A 23,406-nucleotide genomic window follows, 5' to 3' on the forward strand; every position below is an offset into this window, starting at 1 on the left:
GTAAAAGAAAAATTACCACGCGTAAAGATTGGAATTTAAAAAGCGATGAGGGGAAGATGGAGATTATAATTCAAAACCTCAATTCTTAGTGTTGAATAATTTTAACATAACAGTACTTACAATACAACAAATCAAGAAAGTCAGCATACAGATTCATCATTCATACAAGCCAGCACCCATTACGTCGGACATTTTTTTGTTTTTCTTAAAAGCAAGATCTTGATGTTGGACTTCAATCGCGAAAGGTAGTGTAAAAAAAAAAAAAATGCCTCTGGTTGCATTGCAAGGGGAAAAAAGAAATATTCCAAGGATGATCATTGTTATGTGCTACCAAGAGTGTATTCTGAGGAGATGGATAAAAAACTTCCTGTACAACCAAAATCATCTCCGTAAGTAGTAGATTCTAATTACAAAACTTGTCAGCTATTACCGTCCATGATGAAAAACTTAGACGGAAGCACACCTATATAGCATGGACCAATAATGCCCACATCACTTGGGAGTAACATCTCAGGGAATTGCTTTCTCCATTTGCCCGGGACAGGAGGAGGGCAGGAATGCAAAAGAAGAATTACTGCTACAAGAAATGAGGAAATTTAAGGAGGTCGATCAGGAAGACGTCACTTCCAAAGGAAAAAGGATAAAATCCTCGTGTTAATAATAATCACAGAGATCAGCATCATTTGACCCAGGAATGCAGCAGCAGCTGACATTTGCAGGACCGAAGAACAACTCCAAGCAGAACGCAGGGCCGCTTATTGACCTACCTTTCTTCCCAACCTTGTCCAAATCCGACAAAGTAAACTGCAAGTTTTCACCATGGAAACAAACACCGTGTTATCTCTTCAGCCACTGTCACAGATTCAAGATAACAAAATAATTCTTCCTAGAAAGTATGTTAGCAGATCTCAATGATCTGCTACTTGCAGCTGATTCTTGATACTATGTTCATTGCTACCTGGAGTAGACTGCTTTTGATGAACGCTGTATTGAAGCAACAATAGAAGAGACGCCCCCCAATCAGCTTCTCATAGAATATTATGCGAACATCTCCAGTGACCTTTGCAATTATAACCAATGCATGAGTACTAGATCAGTGTTTACAAGGCCATGAACACACCAAAATCTTTGAAGGAAAAAAAAATGCACACACGAGAATGTTAAAAGCAACTTCTGTATCTAATCAAAATGAAACTGCAGGATTTCAGTCACAAAGAAACACAAATTTTGGTCTGTCCTACTCTTTATCCACTCCAGTGTAATTTATTGCCTTTAACAAGCTACGGTATAAAAGTTCCTGGCGGATACTTGGTGCCTGTCCAATTCTTTTATTTTTACTTTCATATTCAGTTTCACCAGCTTATCGTATAGATTATAATGGTTCTTCGACGTTTGAGTCTGTTCAAGTCATATTTGACGGAATGATGTATTCTTTAAAATAATTCCAAAATCTTACTCGTACTGGATTATCATAATAGCAGCCAAGACAGGTTTTCCTATAGAGAATTGAACATTCTGTGTCCATTTGTGCTACCAAATGAGCTTCCCGCTTGTCTGCATCTGTTTCCTCGTTATCTTTGTCAACAAAGGAGTAATAATATCGTGGCCTGTTTGTTCGCTGAAATCCATCCTTGATCTTTCTGCAGCAACTCTTGGAAACTTCTACAGGGCGATAATACCGCTCACCATGAACCTGTTTTAAACAGGAATAACCAAACTCTCATCGACCAATGAAAAATGCAAAACATGAAGATTACAGAAAAGTTGCAAAGAAAGAAAAGGATAAACGAAGAGGAAAGGAAATAAGAGACTCAAGTTCTCTAGGGTAGAAGGGTATCACAACATGTTTTAAGTTGTCTTGTTTTCAGCTAGATCTATACAATTAAGAAGCCATGAGATAAAAAAGATAATCAAACGAAAAGGGAGAAAGTGGTTGACTCACTTCTTTCTTAAATTGCTATCTAAGCATGTATATAACACATGCAATGAAGAAACTCTTGTACTTCCTCTTTTGTTAATTATTCAGGATCATGATTGAACGTCAACATTAGGGTGTGATACACTAATTTAGAAGCATCCATCTACTAAAGACTCACTGTCCTCAGTTTGTGTCTTACATTTTGCAGCTCAGAGACCACGCAGAATACAGAATCGACATGTTGCATGTCATACAGTCGAATTCTTATAAGTTCTCTTGTCACTGGCTTGGGCAAGTTCACGTCAGGAGGGCCGTGTTGAAGACTCTTCGGAAAAGAAAGTAGTTTCTCCCAGTAGTTGACGTAGCGACGCTGGCTTGGTATAGAGACCTGTTCAGCACAATCATCCTAAGATTGACTAATTTCAAGTATTGTCTGAAGAAGACGAATGTAAAACGTAAACGAAAATCATCCTTTGGATGCTGCAGAAATGAAGATTGAAAAACTTCTAGGCTACATGCCTGACCCTTCTGGTTTGCATTGGTGGGTGAGAGAAGTTTGTCAATGATAATGTGCCTGAGATATGCATCAGCAGTAATTGATGTTTGTGAACAAGTTCAAAGATTTAAACCACTTGAGAAGTTACTCAAACCAAATTTTTTCCACTAAAAGGAAATGTGGTTTGAGGATAATCAACAAAAAGAACCAGTTTTTTTTTTCTGAGAAGATGGAAAGCCAACGCATCAGATGGCCTAGGAGCTGGGAAAGACAACGAAATTTAAATTATAGCAATGAAAAAATAGAAGGAAAGAGAATAGTTGAACTGATGTAGCAAGTTTAACTCTCCCCAAATTCTCTCTTTTGAACTTCCAGATGTCTTGGTTCCAGCCACACTTTCTGATGAAGAAATCACTAGTCAATTTTTGCAGATTGCTCCAGAAGTAAACCAATTTAAACTTGCTCAAATTTCAAAAGTGGCTGGCATTATTGGGTTTTGTTTTGAGATGGTAAACATATGCATGTGCATTCAGTAACTACCTAGATTTGTATGAAATGAAAATTTTAGTAGTATGCTTATTTGAAACCAGAAGGTTGATCGTTAAATAGGTGAACAACATGATGCTAACAAGTGTCAACTGATACAACAAAGAGCATAACTTCTTTGTCACAACTGCTATGACTTACTCCTTCATTGTTCGTGGTTCGCTTCTCTCCATACACCTGCAGAGCCTTCTCTGCTGACATGCCCATGTAAACCAAATATGAAGAAACCATTAAGCCTGTTCGGCCTTTTCCTGCCTGCAGATTTCCAAAGCATGATAAGTATGAAGAAAATTGTATCAGAAACAGGAAACTGCCATTTTAGTGCAGTATGGATTACTTTCCAGCCTGGGATTCTTGATAGAAAAAAATAGATGTGTTTGGATAGCTCATTACTTGCAAAAATTTATTTGATTGCATCATGAACAAATTTTCCAACCACCTTTTCATCTCACATACATTACATCAAAGAAAGTGCTACAGTGTATTTTTTTAAAAAAAAAATTATCCCAAATAATCTCCTATCAATTTGCCACCTTATAGATGAGAATGATCTTCAAAATTTGTTACCCTTGGGCAGTTCTTATAAATGTAAAGCAACCACGTGATATGTAGACTGCATTGCGATCTGTGACTCTCAAAGTTTTACAAGGAAAAATATGATATTCTTATCTAGGCACCTGTAAGGATCAAACTACATTCATTTTATAGCTCAAGGTATCATTGACAATTAATCCAATATAAAGAACACCATGAGAAGTTAGTTCTTGGAAAAAATAAGACAGCCTGTTGAACTGGTTTACTTTTTCCTTCTTTGTAAGTACACGGACCAATAAACTGCTAGTGTTGAAACCTTTCTTTCTAATGTACATAGCAGAAACATGCTCAAGTCATTAAGCCCTACATAAGGCATAGAAAAATACACGAAGGGAAATTAAAAGAATTTCATTGAAGATTTTTATGCAGATATAGCAGACAATAATCTAAAGCATGCAACAAACCATGCAGTGTATGACTGCAACATTTCTGGGGTCACTTGATAGCCACGAATATACATCTTCACAGAATTCCTTGATCATTGGGAGAGGTGGGACATGGTTGTCATCAAATGGAAATCTCTCCACACGACCATGAAAGTGTGATGGATCATAAGCTTCTTCAATGCATAGGTTATAGACCTGTAAGTGACAACATTGTAGAATCAGAGACACAAAAGATTACTTGAGATAATAAATATCCATTTGTTTATGATGTGAAAGAATTAGAAAATCAGATATGTTACAAAATAATGCAGAAAAAGTTTGTAAAGGGATTGAAGATGGTAATGCTCAACAAACATGAGACAGTATGTTTTATCAGCAAACCAGCAACTATGTTTTACTCAAAAAAGTTGCTATTTACCAATGCTTATATGCAGATGGGTTTGACCTGTTCTATTGAGTAGCAGCAGAATATTGTCTTTCATCATATTAATTAGCTTATAAAAGAACTCCTCATCACAACAGCAGAACAGCTTGAGGACCTGCATTGATCCTGAGATACGAAGATCAGGGTTCCAGAACTTTTAGCTCGTGCTAAGGATCAAATCATACTAACCTACTGGTTCTGAGGAAGCAATAAAGTAAAAACTAGATATGAACTTGCTCACAAGAGTTCAGCACAAAGGTAAAATGTTCTAGCATGACAAGTAAGATAAACTAAAGCAACTGATAAAGCAACTGATGGGGCCAAAAGTAGTAAGCCGATAAACAGAAGAAAATAATATAAAGGATTCCTAGTGCTCACCTTGTAATGCTCCGGATGTCTCATATCCAGCACAGACTTAACCTGCCATAAAGGATTTCGGTACACAGATCGCATGCGTTCAGCAGGAAACGACATTGCCAGTATCCTATCTGTTATGTAAGTCATATCGAGATCATAACCGCCAACTATCATTCTCCTCCTCTGCTTTGATACCAGGTTACGTATGTAGAAACTTGTGGAGAGAAAATTGATCAGTTTGTTGTGGACATGGACTAAGCCCGGGTCTCCAGTCCTAGGCAGCCCATGTCTGGAGAACTTTAACCCCATTTATCTGCATTATAAAGGTTACCAGTGAATAGCAATAAATAATGAAACCATCTTTCGACCTTTAGGTAAAAATGAACCTCGCTGAGCTGAAAAGCTCAAATTTTGAAGTCGAAATAGGGAAAGTGGTAAGACAAGCAACAACTGGGACCTCATTGAGTAGAAAAGAAAAATTATGCCTAGTAATGCAATAACAGAGCAGAGGAGATTTTGTTTGGCAGAATGGTCAAATTTCTTTCACTATTTTATTCAGTACCTGCTCTTTTTGTGTAGCGAATTAAGCAACTTTACTATTCCTGGAGAGGGATGTATCCTTTTGTATTACCAGATGTGGACATATGAAAACAAAACTATAAGCAAAAGATGAAGGTGCATTTCTTTAGTCCTGTCCCGGAAACTGACACCATCAAAACCTGATGGACATTGTGATAGCAAGCATTGCTTCCTGGGGAAAACATATTGTTGGGGCTCCATCAGAATTAAGACTTTTTAACATTTTAACGAAAAAGATGTCACCCTAATTGCCTGAGAGATGGATTTTTTGAACAGAACCATTAAGATCAACAAGCTTGACCTCAAATGTTAATCTTCCGATCACGAACCACGCATTTCTTCGCAAAGCGATTGATTCTGCCGAGATCGCTAATGAAGTATATAATAAATCAAGAAAGTTCTCAAAACAAAGCAGCAGAGAGAAATGTACCAATTCTATCGGACATAGAGGCTCCAAGATGACGTAAAATCTTTTCAGATTTTTTTTTTCCTTTTCAGATTGTTTATGAGAATGCTACGAAGGTAAGCGAAGTGGTCCAAGAATCAGAAAACAAATGAGATTCTTGGACCGAGGATGGTACGAGGGGCGAACCCCAGAAAACTTCTAATAATTCTGTCGAAGTATGATTACTATGGTAGGAAGCGTTGGAGGGGCAAGAGGAGGAGACGCTGACGGTGTCCATCTTAATTTAGCAAGTAAAAAAGATTCTTTTTTTCCCGATTCAATTCAATACGCTAAATTAGGAGTTTTTGAGTTCTTTGCCACAGACACTTCGGACAACTCCCAAACTTGTAGGGAAAAGGAAAACGCGCCGTAACTGCGGGCAATTATACAACACGCATCAGAATTGAGTTGTTCAATCAGCCATGGACGATCCCCCAGTTGGCCATCCTGAGTCTGGGTTTTCGCCGAGTCAGGGTGCATCATAGAAGAATATATTGGAGCTGACGTAACTCATTGAAAAGAACTTTATAGACTTTTTAATAAAAGTATTTATTAAGTATTTAAATGCTTTTAAATATACTTTTTCTATAGAGCTTTTAATAAAACTATTTAGTAAATACTTTTAAATATATTATTTGGAAACATAATTCAATAAGTAGTTATTATATTGGGATTATGGTAACTTATTGAAAAATACTTCCCTAAGAGAGTTTCTAATAAAAGTATTTGTTAAGTGTTTAAATGTTTTTAAATATACTTTGAAGACGTAGTTCACTGAGTGCTTATTATATCGGATAATATGTAATTTAAAAATTCTTAAATATATTTATATCTTTATTTAGTTTATAATATAGGATAAAATAATTAAATTTATTTTTAATTTTTTAAATTACAAAAATTACTTTAAAAGTACCAAATTTAAATTTTTGTTAAAAGCGCTTTTCACACCGAAAATTCTATTCCTAATTTTCCTAATTTTATAAAATGATGCTCACCATAGGCTTCAAAAGTACTTTTGATCTGATCAAAACTCAAAAGTACCGCAATCCAAACAAACAGTGCCACGCGCTTCTCTTTTGTTTTTAGCAAACAACGGTAGCATGTCGTTCTTTACCTTTTTCCGTTTTATTTTGCGAATTCACGAATTTGCCTGTCTTGCTTACTTAGGCAACGGAACCATAGTTCTTGTCCCTGAACTCCGTATATCCTTCAGTTTTTCCTTTGGAGAATAACTTTTGCATGAACAAAGTACCGTCATTAACTCAATTTACAATCTATTTGATCAAATTATCCGTAACAAAAATATATGGGGCCAAATAAAAATATTTATTTCATTACTTAAATTTCACGAGTTAGTCCGCATGGAAATCTGTAACACATGATAATACAAATGTTAACTCCATAGCCTTTTATTGGATGCAAATTATACCACTCCATTAGTCCAGGTGATCATGAGGCCTAAGTGACATGAAGAACGCTGCGCAATGCCGGAGCCGACGCTGGCTGTCATTGCCTCCGTTTTCCAACATCAATTGATTCGTTGAACCCCTAGCCCTGGTCTTGTAATGTCTCCAAGCAATTTGTATATTCACAGCAGCCCAAGTCCTCCAGTTTGATGAGTAATATCTTGCCGTTTGCTTAAGGTTCTTATTAGCAAAATGGAACCGGAAATGATTGGTGATATATCGAAAATCATCAGCATCAAGAGCATATGCTTCTGCAGGTTCGATACAAGTAAATGTAGCAGATGAAGCCGGGAGTCTATCAACAACTGGGCGTCGAAGACACCATGACAGCAGCTCATCGCCTAGAAAGCTTCCGGCTTCCAACATGCTATTGGCTACCACGCCTTTGCCAAGGCTTTGGCTCCTTCTGATGCGTCCGTCTACAATGAAAATCATCCTCTGCACTGGATCTCCTTCCCTAATAATCTGTGATTGAAAACGTGATATTGCTTACATATAAGAGCTATTATTTTGAATGTCTGAGACCAAGTGTCTCTGTGTGTGTGTGAAATACTTGCATTTTGCACATATAATTCTGTTTTCTCGAGGTTAATTTTGCATTTAACCTATTGAAATGCTCAATCTGGTTACATTTTTGAACCTTTTCATCTTTGGAGTAGACAAGTGGCTTGACACGATCGCAAATGTTGTCCAGGATAAGATCATCCAGATTGCATAACAGAGGAACCTGATCGAGACGGAACATATCAAGATGATTAACGTTTACTGGCGAATACATTACACCAGATTAAGAAATCCCGTGTTCTTGCACCGACGCTAAAACTTTCTTTTTCATATAGAAATTTTTACAATAATTATTGCCTCAGTTAAACACGATGGAAGAGTTAACATCAGTGAAGGCTAACCTTTTTTATGAGACCTAAGCAAAGATAATGCTTAATATCTCTTCTTAAGCCTTCTGGCAAGTCTTTGATAAATTCCATCTCATCCTGCCCTCCCGCCAGCTTCCATCTCTGATTTTCATATCGACGTACTCTGCACTTCAGATTAGATGGTAGTTGTCTGTGCCTCATCCACCACTCAATGCCTCGGTATCTGAGCTGCATTTCTTTTCTCCTTACCATTATAGCATGCAAAAATACCTTGATTGAGAGATAGCTATAATCAACATCTTGTTAATGTGACACTAACCACATTTTTCAGCTTAATTTTAGGTACAGAATCCGCAAAAAACATAAATTGGATATACGAATGACCTGGATGTTCGCGATCAACAAAGTAAAGAGCATTAATCCCCCAAGCACCATAAATATGGTGAAGATCGCTTCCAAACATCTGCATGTGGGTTCAAGATTGTTGCCCATTGTGCTATATAGAAGCAAACCGAAAATTAATTTTAGCATGAAAGAGTATCACCAATAGAATAATCAAGTAGAATTTAGTTATTTCAAGTTGAGAAGTAGAATGTGTTTATAGGAATTCTCAAACATTTGAGGGCCTTGGCCACAATTGCTAACCTCAGAGCCATTAGACCCCAAAGATTGGAATAGAGGATCTTAGACATAACAGAATTTTTGGAAAAGAGTGGAAGAGCAAATTTATAGAGCCCATAATGAAAGGGTCCGGCATCATCCAAGCACAATGGTTTATGAGTTGTTGTTGAGTTACCGACAGCACATGTACGTTTAGATGCCCAATAACAGACCTCCATTGCACAAGACAATTTTTGATTGCAGGAGGCCTTACTCCTGTCACACTGTTGTGCAAGGCAAGATGCGATGCGTTGTATAGCAAGGATATACCAGTACCCACCTGATACCTGCAGTTAATTAGAGAATATGGCCATGAACTAAGTTCAGCAAGATAAAGGTAACTACGCAGAAAAAATTTAGCAAGAGAGCATGATAATTCCACCTACATGAGAAGCAAGGAAGTATGCTATGAGATTAAGGCCAAAACCCCACCAAATGGTGCCAAAGATGTAGCCAGTAACTTTTCGCATTCTTCTCATCAGACTAAAACTGTGGTATACCTTTGGAAGAAACTGCATCAAGAAGATAATTTGTAGTATTGACAGAGTCAACTGTATTCTATCAGCCTCCAGTAATTTCGGCACGACCAGGAGATAGACTGCCTGACAAAAAAGAAAAAACGAGTAGTTGCTATGAGTAGGATAGACCTCTTTTGATGTTCTTCTGAGCAAGAGTTAGAAACAGCTCCTAATTACTCTTGCTAATCCTTTTAACCAATTATATTCATTATTCTTTCATTTCCAATTAAGCTTCCCCGGGAAGGCATAACTATGAGAAGAGGAAGAAGCCTAGCCAGCCAAAAACATTCCCCCTTCCAACATGTATAAGAGCGGAAATTGGAGGGTGTACCTCTACTAAAGCACCAGGTAAGCTTTACATCTACGGGACATTGATCAGATTTGGCAACAGCCATGGTAAATACAACAGATTACACAACGTAAGAAGTATATTGATGCGCAGTTTTGGATTCTCGTATGAATTGAAAATCTGCCATAGCAATAACAACATTTATGCCGATTAGAAAGTCAATTAACTTGAATGGGTGTAAGAAGATGCAGCAACAGAATTGGACTTGTACAAGAAAGACTTTACATTTTGAAATTGTAAGATAACCAAACGGTGTGATTTTGAGAGTTACATACACTTCTCAACCATGGACTGCATTTTAATGCGACTAACTTCCCAAACCTGATGTTATTTTTTGCTTTCCTTTGTCCCTACGTATAACAGTCCTGAGCCGTCTAAGTTGCCATCTGGGTCTTGGATAGTAAAAGATGCTAACTTACGCTAATCAAACACAACTAGGAAACTCAAACAAAAAGTACCTGCGGAATTGGCAACATGACAAAAACATCCAGCCAGAATCCGGCGGGGGACATGAGGTAGCGAGAAGCGATGGCACGTGGGTCCCATACTAGTTTTCCGCAACCAACCACCAGCGACTCTTTGGACACGTAAGCCAACCGAAACTGAAGCCAGAAGTGACAGGTGTGCACCAGGTCAACGCACGTGCGAATCGCGGAGACAATCGTGGCGACCCCACCGTCCATGTAAATGCACGGCTGATTATCGGCAGCACCACCACCACCCCGGACCCGGATAGACATTGCAAAAAAGAAAAGAGGATCAACGGCCAATGCCACGGCACGAGCCAGTAATATGATCCGGTTCCACCTCTGCACCCTGGCGCTACGCGGGTCCAAAACTCGGCCCGGTAATAGCCCCGGTGGACTCGGGTTGTCCCCCGTCCTCGATTTGCGGTAGTTGATGGGGAGTAGAGATGAACCGGCGGAGGCCTCCCATTCGGGTTGGTGATCCGGATCGCATGTAGTCGAGTGGAAAACCGGGACACCTACTTGGGTGCAGGCATAGCATGCGTACGGATAAATGCTGTCGTCAACTTCCAAGTCGGAGCTGCAAGGATTGAGTCGCTGGAACTGCTTTGCAATCCACCTGAGACGATCAACAGCAACAATTATAATTTATATATATATATATATATAAAACATAACTAATGACGCGTGATCTTGTAATTAAGTTGAATTTATTTGTTTATGGGATTGAAATCGACATTGAAGCGAAATGAGCAGGGGAGTGATGATTAATAAACTTTTGAACTTGGCGATCGCTTGAACAGAGCTGTCAATTATCGAATGGGCCTAGAGGGAGGGAATTAAGGAGGGAGATGAAAATTGGAGTTTAGTGAAAGAGTGATTATATGTATGTATATAGACAAAGCGGGGAAAATCCATTAGCATCCGGCATCGAGGTGGTGGTCAAGTGCTAATTGCTAATGCTATTGCTAATTGCTAGCTTGCAGCTCTTGTGCGTGGGCGCGCGCGTCGGAGAGGAACACAAGTCATGCTATGTTAAAAAGCTCAAAAAGATTCGTTGGGGCCCCAGCCGCCGGGATTACGTGGACTGCCATCTGAGTTCTCCTCTCACTTAACGGATATTTTGTATCGATTTTTTATTATATTGTTATTTCTCTTACATAAATATCATGTTTTAGTTCTTTTTATTTTCTTAAGATTCAATAAATATTGATTGAGTAATACATAAAATTTAACAAACTCAAAAATTCAAAATGCATAAAAAATTAGATTTTTTATGAATTTTCTGCTGTATTTTTTAATTTTCTAGTATATATTACTTTTTTGAAGCTGTTGTATTTATTTTTTACTTATTAATAGTTATTGAATCATAAGAAAACAAAAAAGAAGTAAAACATAATGTTTATGAAGGAGAAATAGCAATATAATAAAAAGTGAGACAGAAAATTCATAAAAAATATCATTTTTTATGCATTTTGATTTTCTGAGTTTGTTAAATTTTGTGTATTACTCAATTAATAGTTATTGGATCTTAAGAAAATAAAAAATATCCGAAACATGATGTTTATGAAGGAGAAATAGTAATATAATAAAAAATGAGATAGAGAGTGACACAGGATATGGGAGAGAAGAGCCGTTGCAATATAATAGTCCTTTTTTTGTTTAATTGAATAAGTTTTCTATTAGTATAACTTTTATTATATGTGACAATTTAGTGGGCTGGATTTTAACCACGGGCTTTAGTATATGGCTACTTTGATGGCCCAAGTTATTGACGAGTAACCGGTCGCAAACAAACGGCCTTAATCGTTGAAAAAGCCATCCCCAACAGCGCAGTTGCAGGCGACCCGAGTCCTGGTTTTGGGCTTTTATTGTCGTTCCTGCTAAAACCTGCGCCTACCAGTTGCAGGCGAGAAGTAAAGATAAACATTGCACTGATGGATGGAGCATCAGAAGTCGAATTCATACTTTACACGAGCAAACGAAATACTTCTCCTCCTTTCGACCTTGTGAAAAAGGTAATAATCCACATCTTGAACGAAGCATACAAATTTATTAGCTTGAAATTGAAAAAACCACAAAAAAAAAGAATTGAAATCGCAGCACTTGCTGTTTATTCAAGATGATCGTGTGGTCTGATTGACATGAACACTGCAGCATACTGTCTCAGGCGAGTATCAGCATCTCCATTTTCCATCACATGGTTCAGTGGAGGCCTTGTTCTTGTCCTGTGACGTCGCCAAGCAAGCTGTATATTCACAGCAGCCCAGGTCCTCCAATTGGAGGAATAATATCGAGCTGTTCGTTTAAGTCGTTCGTTGTTGAATTTGTAACGGAAGTGATCGGTTATGTACCGCAGATCGTGCGCATAAAGAGCAAATGCTTCTGTTGATTCAAGACAGGTGAACGTTGCAGAGGAAGCTGGAAGTCTTTCTATGAAAGGGCGGCGCAGGCACCATGAAAGAAGTTCATCCCCCAAGAAGCCCCCTGGTTCGAGTAAGCTTGTGGCTACCATCCCTTTACTGAGTCCTTGATGACTCTTCACGCGTCCGCGAACAATGAATACGATTCGCTGCACAGGGTCTCCTTCCCTTGTTATCTGTTGTTTATCACAGGCTCAAACAAAAAGTGTTGAGAAAATCTGAGTAACAGCAACTCAAAATTTCTTGACTGAGAACTACAGCCCGGATCGTTGAGTTGACTAACTTCGTACCTTTTCATCTCTGGAGAAGACGAGGGGATGAACGCGGTCACAGATGTTGTCAAGGATGAGATCATCCAGACTGTGGAACAGAGGACCCTGAAATATGAGGTACATAACATCAGCAGCGCTTAACGTCCCTTCTTTGTACCAAAATTCTTACTGCTAGATAATACCTTCTTTATTAAGTCAAGACAGAGAAAGCGCTTAATGTCCCTTCTTAAGCCTTCTGGTAGATCCTTAATTAGCTCCATTTCATCTTCTCCACCCATGGCTCTCCACCTCTGGCGTTCATAGTGACGAACTCTCTGCCTCAGTTGAAATGGCAATTGCCTTCGCTTCATCCACCACTCCAAATCTCGGCATCTCAACTGCATCTTCCTCTTCCTTACCATGACCGCATGTAGAAAGACCTTTTCCCGACAGAATCCAATTCCTGATTAGTAGAGCAATTCTTGGCGGTAACAAGCACCAAGAGTTTCTCGTGGATTAATGACAGCACTTAAGAGTACGAAATTTCTAACTTGCATACCTGAATATTTCCAATCAGAAGAGTGAAAAGCATCAAGCCACTCAGTACTATGCATATACTGAAGATCACTTCCAGCCAGTGACTCGTTGGTTCTAGGTCGTTCCCAAATGTGCTAAGAACAAGGACCGAGAAACTGTCAGCGATAGACATTAGCAGTGAATCAAAACTCATAATGCACTCTTTTAAGATTTCCCTCATTATTGTTCTTATGCAAATTATTCTTTTCGAAGCCAACTTAGCTGATGTTTTTTCTTCTTGGTTATATCTTCATATGAATTTAAGTTGCAGATTCAAGATAGCCTTGAAAATTGTACGACACAGAAGACATGCCTAGCCAAAAAAAAAAGTCAAAAAATGAGTTTGAAATTATACGTAGAAAACTTAAATCTAAAGTTGGTATCCATGAAGTTACCTCAGGCTCATCAATCCCCAGAAGATTGGATAAAGTAGCTTAACAGAGACAGACTTGCTAGAAACGACTGGAAGAGCCCATTTGTATATTCCATATCTGAATGGTCCATTAACGTCTAGGCACAAAGACTTTCCGACTGTTGTTGTTGAGTTACCGCCACAGGGGCTTCCCAAAGTGCCTGCTGGTAGTGGAAACTGGTAGCAGACGCCATTCGAGCAGGTTAGAGAGAAATTACACGTGCTTTTTCCGTCACACTGCTGCCTGAGGCATGAAACAACACGTTGTACTGCAAGAATGTACCAACAGCCGCCAGCAACCTGTGAAATTCACAATACAGAGCAAAAGCAGAAGCAGGAAGCTAGGTGATATCGATCTTTTATACCATCCGATGATAGGAATAGGACATGAATATATACAGCTGACACCTTAAGCAGCTAAAAATAAACTAAAAGCTGGAGGAATTACGATGGAATTGAACTTAAGAAAGGGGCGACCTGGCACTTGGTAGACTTACATGAGAAGCTATGAAGTAGGCAATGAGATTAAGGCCAAAACCCCACCAGATGGAGCCAAAGACATAACCAGTAACCTTTTGCATTCTTCTCATCAGGCTTATGCTGTGATAGACCTTGGGGAGGAACTGGAACAAGAAAATCAGTAGTAAAATTGTCATTATCAGTTTTATCTGCTCATCCCTTATCAATCGCGGCACCAGTAACCAAAACACCGCCTGCAAAACGGACAGAGAAGCAGCGCTTAAGTCTCCAACTATCATTCTTCAGCACCATTATCTTTCATCTGATGTGCAATTATACAGGTAATGGCGTATTCACAGCATTTCATCGTGGTATTTCACATGGGTGCAAATATGAGACTTAACATTCGCATGAATATGAGCTACCAAGGAGTATCTTAAGAAACATTGAATCATCAGAAATGGAGACGTCTTAATTGCTGATTCAGATTGTTATGATCTGGTCAATGTAAGCCTATTAGTGTTTGGTACATGTCTTGAAAATCTAAACTTCACTCAAATGACGATCAAAAACATCAGTTATTGCAAATTAACCAGTTTTCACTAATGAGAAGCAAAGTTAGTAGAGTGTTATTGACAGGCGGCATAGATGGGGAGCGTTATACAACTGCAATCATAGAAGTCCAATAATTTATACAGCAAACTGATCATCAATAATGAATTTCCGGTACGCGTAAGGCCAACAGTCCAAGATTTACTACAACGGTGAATTTTCAATCGTAAGCAAGGGAATGGGCCCAACAATCCAAACTAGAAACAATTTGCTGCATGCATACATAAGCAAGACAGACAGTTGCTATTCTCTCCTTTCATTTCATTTTCTTTTGCGTGGATGTAGGATATGGTCATTATTAGTACTCTTGCAATATGACGCATATAGCACGCGAGGATATCATATGACAGCTATTTCATTGGCTTTTTGGGGATGAAGTCACAATTACAGATTTTTAAGTATTCTTTGTATATCACTTCGATTAAAGTATCTTTTACTTTTGGTATTCACAAGATCAACACCAACAAATTACCCCCCCCCCCCCCCATCCCACCACCACAGCACAAAAGAAAAAAAGAAAAAGTACTTGTTGCTAGAGAGTCAAACTAGTAGCATATGATTTTCTTTTTCTTTTTTTTTTTAACACAGGGAGTATTTTAATTTGGTCAGACTAATCTTCCTACACCTTTACACCTGTCCCCAAAAATATACAAGCGGTAAAGAGTTGACTCGAACACACGAGCTCCAAATTAACCCTAAATCATACGAACCAATCTAAAGGGCTTGTAGTATATGATTTTCTTGCTCTACTGCTTTCAGTAATAAGTTTAATTGTCAAAGGAATGAATGAAGTTGGCTAACCTGGGGAATAGGGAGAATTACGAAAGCATCGAACCAGAAGCCTTTGAGGGAGCGAAGGTAGTGGAAGGCAATTGCACGAGCGTCCCACACGAGTTTCCCACATCCTACCACGAGAGACTCTCGGGACACGTAGGCCAACCGAAACTGGAGCCACAGGTGACAGAGGTGAACAGCGTCCACGCAAGTCCGAAGAACGGTGACAACTACCGCCAACCCGCCGTCCATGTACAGGCACGGCCAACCACCGGTGCTGACGGATAAGGCATAAAAGAAAAGGGGGTCGACGGCCAAGGCCATGCCACGTGCCAGCAAGAAAGCCCGGTTCCAACTTTGCACGCTCTTGCTCCGAGGGTCCAAGACACGTCCGCGGGAGATGGGGATGGAGCACTTCTGGGTGGATAACTGGCCGGGGCGGTTCCGGATAGGGATTAGCGAGGAACCGGCAGAGGCCTCCCACTGGGGCTGGTGGGCCTTGTCACAGCTGGTGGAGTGGAAAACGGGGACGCCTACCTGAGTACAGGCGTAGCATTCCCCTGAGTTTGAGAAGGGGTTGTTGTAGTCATCGGCGTCTTCGCCGTTGTCGGGTTGAACTGATCGTCGCCTGAATATTCCAAACCACCTGCATGGGGTTCAAAATTTTGAGAAACATATATATACTCCAATAATCTGTAGGACGAAGGTCGTCACGCACGTTTAACTTTTGATTTTATCATTGTCCAAATAAATTTTAAGAGGTCTCAATAATAGTAGTACTAACAGAAGCTGATCATCACAACTGTTACCAAATCCAAAAAAAAATTGCATAGTGATGAGATAAGAAGAAAACGAAAATCCAAAATCTGCTTTCTTCTTTCTTTCTTTCTTTGTTTTTAAATTTTTTGTCTTCCTTGTTTGTTTCGGGAAATTAAAGAGGAATTTGGATGGCAACCTTGGGATGGAGTAGTGGAGGTCTGGACTAGAAGGCATGGTTGAAGGAAGGGAACCATGGGAGTGTGAGGAGTAGCGGTGTGCAATACTGGATTAAGAAATTGAGGCCGGAGCTGCGCAGGAAGCTGGAAGAAGGGACCGACTGGTAGTAGAATATACCATTCCTATATGTTGCAGTATGATGGGCTGATGTCCATATTATCATAGGATGCTAAGGAGTTGAATAGTTCAATTCAGTCTTGAAGATTTGTGGATGGATTGGCGGAGAGAAGGAGAGATTTTGTCTTTGGTGGCCGGAGTGGGGTTGGTGTAGTTGTGTGGGTAGAGAAGGTTCTGTCATGGAGCAGCACATGCATGAAGAGTGTTTTGTTGCGAGTTATGAGGAGTAGCAGCCATTTACGGGATGAGCCTCTTAAGATGGTGAATAAAGGTGACAGGAATGGGGCCTCGCATCCAGCTCTGCTGGTCCCTCCCCGGCTATTCACTGGATCCGGAGAGCCCTTGCAATTGTGTATTTGTAGTATAGTAGCGGCAGCGGTAGCGGTCATGGGAAATAGGAAAAGGGCAGGCTGGAGAAAGATGACGAAACCACCAGGGCCGGGAGAAAAGGAAACTCAATCATCGCTACAAAAACTAATACGTACATTATTATTGTACTCCTCGGCCCCACTTTTACTGTACACTAGCTTGTTTTCTTTTTAATAAATTACAGTCCACGTTTTAATTAAAAAATATAATTAATTTTTAACTTGTCTAAAATACTCTTATTTAATATAATTTATTGTAGGTGACTATAACCTATCTTATTAATAATTGACCTTAAATGGTGCAACTTTATATTAATATTGTTATTGTAATTAATGTGAAGGTATAATGAGTATTCATATACCTAATACTCCATTAATTAATGTAAGGATATTTAAAAAAATAAATTAAATTTACTTTTTCAACAAAGTTAATCACTTTTTTTTTAAATTATGTAAAAAAAATTCAAAATTATCGTAGTGGGGTGAGGGAAGAAACAAGACTATCAAAATAAGACGAAATAAGTAATACTGTAGGAATTTTTTTGTTTTAAAATATTCCAACTACTTATAATTCTACTCTTTTTTTTTGGTTCATTTAAAGAAATATTTCAAAAAATTTAAGAGTCTAACTAAGAACTTTACCGTGGTCTCCTAACTAGTACTACGTACTTGTGCCTTTAATTGTTTGTTTATGCATATGCCACCTTTTTATTGTAGTACCTTTAATATTAATCTCGAACAACTCGTACTAACTAATTCATTCAAGCGAAGAAAAGAAAAGGGGAAAAGCAAGAGAGAAACGCTACTGATAGCTAGGCTGGCGAAAGCAGCATTTTGGCCTCTCTCTGCTTAATTATTCCACTGTGTTGAGAATGGACTGTTGGTGTCTCTACTTTGTAAGCGGCGTTTTATCCAGCTCGGTCATTCTGATGCCAGGAAGGAATAAAAACTGAACAGTTAAACCAAAGTGAGAGTCTGTATTATAGCTTCGAACAAGGTTGCGTGGTGCTGAGAACTGAGAAGTGCCTGACGATGGAGGCCTTTTTGGTTCTCCGTGCTCCACCAAAATGGGGGCTACATAACACACGGCAACCAACTGGAGGTGGCGTGGCGTGGCGTGGAACTATTTGGCTTATATCGTGAACATATTTTTTAATCTATTTTTTTATATGTTCAATCACTTTTGTATCTCACATACATCGCATCATAAAAAGTGTTACAGTAATTATTTCAAATAATACTCTATCCAAACGAATCCATATTAACAAAAAAAAAAAAACAGAATATGTATAATAATACTACTAGATAATTGACTCTGGAGGAACTCTCCTCGAATACAATATTCAAAAAGAACAAATTTATAAATTCTATCAGGATGTGTTCTAGTTTTTTCCTCAATATTAGAAATATTGCTCGTATTGCCATATGAAGTGACTTGTGTCTAGAGGTGGCAATTTGTCCCAAGTCTCAATGGGCTACCCATGCCCATGGGGACTTTGGGCGGGATGGGTATTGAAATTTAATATTGGGTTTAAAATAGGACAAATCCCAATTGTACCCATTAATTGATAGGAAATTTTGGGAAATACTTGGGTACCCATTGGGCTCAAATAGCAAGGGCTCCGTTTGGATTAGTTATTTTTGGAGGGCGTTTTTGAAATATTTTATTGTAGCAGTATATATAAAAAAATTTTACTATAAAATTTTTTTGAAATATTTGATATACTAATATGAATGAGATGTTTTTTGAGTTATTATCTATTACTGTAACATTGTATTTGAAAAACTTATTTTTTGAAAAAATAGCCAATCCAAACGGAGTCTTAGATTCAAAAATTATCTATAACAATTTTTATTGTCATACCAGCGAATATAATCTAGTAGTCTTCCTAATCATTATCCACAAGAATTTTCAACATTTCAATCAGTTTAGACCTGTCATCCTTGGACAATGATGAGGATAAATATTCAACGCCCTAAGTACCTTGGCCATCTTGATATATGTTGGAATATAGCTGTATATCGATCTTTTCCTTTATTTGTTAATCCAATTTTTTGTGAGAATCCTGAGTATAAAGCACTTGCATGTTTATTTAATAAAACTAAAAGAAATTTAATAAATAAAAAATATTAAAATTATATAAAAAATAAAAAATGAATTAAAGGAAAAAAAAACATGTAGAAAATAGATTTGGGTATTGGGCAGGATCAATCTAAACCCATCCCAAAGTGATCCCGCCCAAGTTAGTTCCAAAACACATATGGGTAAAGTTGGGTCCAAACCCATATGACTCAGTTCCGTCTCAAACCCAAGCAAATCCCGCCCATCCCGCTCATTTTGCCACCTCTACTTGTGTCACACATTTGTATTCATCGTCTATTAAAAGTGCTGTACAAATGTATTTCTGGGGACCAGAAAAGCACCACATATCAGTAAAAAAAAAAAAATCATGCTTTAGACTTGTCCGCGATCAGAAAATAACTTCCCATATGTTACTATTATACAGTGAGTGGCAACTTTGACAAACAAAAATACACGCGAACGGTGAAACGCCATCGTCAGCCACCTGCCAAATCTTTCGTTCAAAGGATATATATATGTATATGTAAATAGGGCGGCGGCCACTAGCCCGGCGGTCACCTGCCCCAATTGTGTTCTCTGTATATGTAAACTTTACTGGAGTGCCATTTTAATTGCCGGGTGCCCCTTTTGGTAGATACTCGAGCGCAATTAGTATCTAATTAACCACCTTTACTTATGACAAATCAAGTATTGTTCTTGCAATATTGAGCCATTAAATTGAGATTATTACGTCATTTTTAATACATGGCCTTTTCAATTTCTCCCTTTTTTGCCATCCAAGTGATCATCAGGAATTCTTGCACAAGGTAGGTTACAAGGTTTCTACTCTTTCACAAGTTTTGACACTGCCACAGTTCAAAATTTCTGAAACGAACCAACAAAAATCGTATGGTAACGACGCCCACGTCTGTTAGTCTTCTACCAAATTAAGCACCACGTAACATAATCCTCATAATAATCTATTACGTAAGTGAATTGAAACCCATGGCGACCGATCAGTCGGACATCATAATCAAGCATTTATATATATGTGTGCAGTTTTACATACATGAACGTACCTGAAGCTTGCGATGTTCCTTAAAGCCATGATCAATTTGATCTTCGGTTTCAAAGTACTGGAACCAGAAAGCGAGCAATGGAAGGCGGTTCAGACAGGCTATTTAATATCCGTCCCACGAGTCACCAGTCACGCCACATACATACATATATATATATATATGTACGTACGTACATACATGTTGATTTACTTTGAGAACTCGCAACGTGACTAGCCATCTGGGAAGGCAGGAGGAGGACAGAAAGAGCACTACTGTTATTGGACGCCACTGATTGCTAGCCAACAGCTGCAGTGAACGCTCGAACATTTGAATGCATGCTGATGTGTGTATCTATTATTCACTATTCACTAACACGAAAGAAAAATAAACGTTGTAGTAGATGTGACAAGCAGCAGAGAAGGAGACAGGAGTCACTGGACATTGGGAAGCTTCCTTATGCTGGTTCACGACAAGCTATAAAGTCTCTCTCTCTCTCATGCTCTGATTGACGACTAAAGCGTTCTGTACGTACGTATAATATATGAACTATCGGATGCGAGGGCAAGCGTACGTACGTAAATGGATAGGGATTGTCTTGTTTCATCTCTTAAATAAGTTCCAGAGATGAATGGGACCGATAAGGACTATGGAGTATTGATCATCATATCACACACTGTTCAACGATATACAAACGTAGGCTCTGTTTCTTGGTGTTATGGATTGTTTGGCACTCGAAAGCCAGAGCGATATATGCATGCAGTTATCGGCTATCATAGCAGCAAATCTTCCAAATCCCTCCCTCCCCCTCCCGAGTTTCACCCTTAGAATCATGCTGACTGAATCGATCCGAGCTGCGGAGAATGCAATTGAACGTTACAGAAGATTCATTTTGCAGAACTGCAAGTCTTTGATTGAACCCCGTTGGAACTAATGAAGATATCAGGAACTTTTAGATGGGTTAGTTCAAGCGATTATGGTTGTGTTAAGTTTCTTCTGTTATATCTCTCGGGTTTGTTGCATAATAATGATTGGAGTGAGTGGATCCGGATGCTTTTTAACACGTATTTTGCATCCCGTGCCTCACGAGTTCTATTTTTGTCCATTTCGAGTTAAATGAATAATTTTATATCTTATTACACAACTATTTTTCAATTAAATCACGTCACATTTAAATTTTATTACATCACTGTTTAACTCAAATGCACCAAATGGCAAATTTGTGAGAAATGGAACTTTTGAGGCCCCACCCTCAATTTTGCATGGGATTCCTTTTACTTTAGCAGTTTAGCCCACGTGGGGAAAAACATACCATAAAAAAAGGGGATAATTCCATAAACCTCCCCTAAGGTTTCCTTTCTCTGATTGTTTAACTGATTTCTTTTTTGGTTTTAAAAATTACACTAATCTCTCTTAAGGTTTATAATCTTGTAATATCTACGTCCAATCAATAATTAAAAAATGATATTAAGAGCAAAAAGATAACATGGTTTCTCTATTGCCCTTCATCTACTATATTATTTAGATAACTAATGCCAAGCCACATATTAAAGAAAAAAGTTACAATTTGTTGTTTTATCATCAGGAATTAAAGAAAAAAAAGCTAGGATTTGCGTCGCCTTGGTCTTGCACTATTGCCTTGGCCTGGCGCACCTCACCAAATCTAGTCCAAGAAAAAAAGTTCGCTCTATGTAATGTTTCGATTGCAAACTTTCTTTTATTATTTGTTGTTAACAATGGTTATATAATTGAAAAGAGTAATCTGGATCTTGCATTGAGTGAAAAAATATAGAATGATATACTATGTTTTGATGTTATATGTGATTTAACCCATAATGATAAACAACAAATTTTTAGCGCTCTCTTCAGTGTATGAGCTGATATTACGTAAACTAAATAATGTAGTAAATGAGAGGCAATGATGTAATCACGTTATCTTTTCTCTACTAATATCATTTGTTAATTACCGCTTGGTCCAAAATGTTACAAGATAATTAATTTCGAGAGAAGTTAGCGCAAGTTTTAAAGCCTGAAGAGACCCGTGAAATGGTCAGGAACCTCGTGAAAGGTTTCTGAAATCATCCCCATTTTATGCTCTCTTTTGTACCTATTTTGTGCCTCTCGGATACTTCTCATCCTCTTGAAAAGCAGTTAGGTCATGATGTGTGCCTGTATTAATATTGCGTGTGTTATCAGCCAAAGCGGGAACTAAATTTGGCAAATGCGTGATTCAGTCAGGAAATCCTTGTACGCGGCACAAGCGCATAACTTCATGCAATTTGCAGTGAACCATGAGGAGAATATATAGGTACAGTTGCTTGTGACAGATATTAGTACATTTATTTGATGTCTGCTTGTTTTAATTTAATATCATTATCATTTGTCTCGTGGACAGCGATAGCGGGTTAATCACCGTGTCAAAGGATGACAACTGATTATAAATAAAAACTTTTCCAGCTTTCTAAGTGTTTGGATTGCATTTTTTATAATTTTTCATGGAAAAATTACTGTAGCGATTTGATGTATGTGAGGGAAAAAGGTAATAGAAAAATGTGATCACGAAAAACGACGTAATTTTCCGACGAAAAATCGCAATCCAAACAAGGCTAGTATCATTTAGATTGCCTTCTCGACAATCGTGATCCATACCATTTTGCCCATACAAGATAAGACTGATCTACAGAATCCAATACTGCGGTGTCTGGAACGATTGGTGGTCGCACTGAACAGTATGCCGTAACTACAGCAAAACACTAATTTAGTCCCTAAACTGTTTTGTTAAAAATAATATGGTTCCTAAACTTTATTATGAGCTAGTTTAGTCGCTTAACTATTTTTACAAATCTTTAAATAGTCCTTAAATTTTATTATGATTTAATTTAGTCCCCCAACTATTTTGTTTAAGCCAAAACAGTCCCTCAATTTTGTTGCCGATTTCTCGACAAATATCTATTTGTTCTATTGTTTTAGAAAGGGTTATAGCTAGATTTTCTCTTTTTCCCTTAGTTGTTGGTGTAAAAAAGTTGATAAATTGGGTAGATTAACCAAATAAGGACCAAATTGCCAATTAAATATGGGCGAGGGACTATTTTAATTTAAGTAAAATAGTTGAGCGACTAAAATAGTTCATAATAAAGTTCTAGAACTATTTTGACCTTTATAAAAATAATTGAGAGACTAAATTGACTCATAAAAAAGTTTGGGAACTATTTTGACTTTAACAA

At 38.2% G+C, this 23,406-nt stretch overlaps 3 protein-coding genes across 4 annotated transcripts; all 3 read right to left on the reverse strand.

The window, feature by feature from the left end:
• Positions 1-289: 289 nt before the first annotated feature.
• Positions 290-8,255, reverse strand: LOC140011419 (phosphatidylinositol 3,4,5-trisphosphate 3-phosphatase and protein-tyrosine-phosphatase PTEN1-like). Of its 2 annotated transcripts, none has more exons than XM_072060227.1 (8): positions 8,117-8,255; positions 4,743-5,034; positions 3,959-4,135; positions 3,102-3,215; positions 2,118-2,306; positions 1,457-1,693; positions 959-1,060; positions 290-804 (listed from the first exon to the last, which is right to left on the reverse strand). In XM_072060227.1, the coding sequence occupies exons 2-8, from the start codon at positions 5,028-5,030 to the stop codon at positions 655-657; spliced, it is 1,257 nt and encodes a 418-aa protein (XP_071916328.1). In that variant the 5' UTR covers positions 5,031-5,034; positions 8,117-8,255; the 3' UTR covers positions 290-654. The 2 variants fall into 2 exon arrangements, with proteins under 2 accessions (XP_071916328.1, XP_071916329.1); XM_072060228.1 differs by lacking the exon at positions 8,117-8,255 and adding an exon at positions 5,731-6,306.
• On the reverse strand, positions 7,053-11,148 carry LOC113698439 (cyclic nucleotide-gated ion channel 2-like). Its single transcript, XM_027218262.2, has 8 exons — positions 10,815-11,148; positions 10,069-10,696; positions 9,130-9,345; positions 8,729-9,030; positions 8,468-8,579; positions 8,117-8,353; positions 7,852-7,938; positions 7,053-7,676 (listed from the first exon to the last, which is right to left on the reverse strand). Coding segments are annotated over exons 1-8 (2,079 nt in total). The 5' UTR covers positions 10,817-11,148; the 3' UTR covers positions 7,053-7,181.
• An 897-nt stretch (positions 11,149-12,045) lies between these two features.
• Positions 12,046-17,062, reverse strand: LOC140010946 (cyclic nucleotide-gated ion channel 2-like). Its single transcript, XM_072058627.1, has 8 exons — positions 16,540-17,062; positions 15,612-16,230; positions 14,237-14,452; positions 13,723-14,039; positions 13,311-13,422; positions 12,955-13,191; positions 12,791-12,877; positions 12,046-12,676 (listed from the first exon to the last, which is right to left on the reverse strand). The coding sequence occupies exons 1-8, from the start codon at positions 16,575-16,577 to the stop codon at positions 12,191-12,193; spliced, it is 2,112 nt and encodes a 703-aa protein (XP_071914728.1). The 5' UTR covers positions 16,578-17,062; the 3' UTR covers positions 12,046-12,190.
• Positions 17,063-23,406: the final 6,344 nt, after the last annotated feature.

Source organism: Coffea arabica, chromosome 7e (assembly GCF_036785885.1).
Source record: "Coffea arabica cultivar ET-39 chromosome 7e, Coffea Arabica ET-39 HiFi, whole genome shotgun sequence".
Classification (NCBI taxonomy): Eukaryota; Viridiplantae; Streptophyta; class Magnoliopsida; order Gentianales; family Rubiaceae; genus Coffea; species Coffea arabica.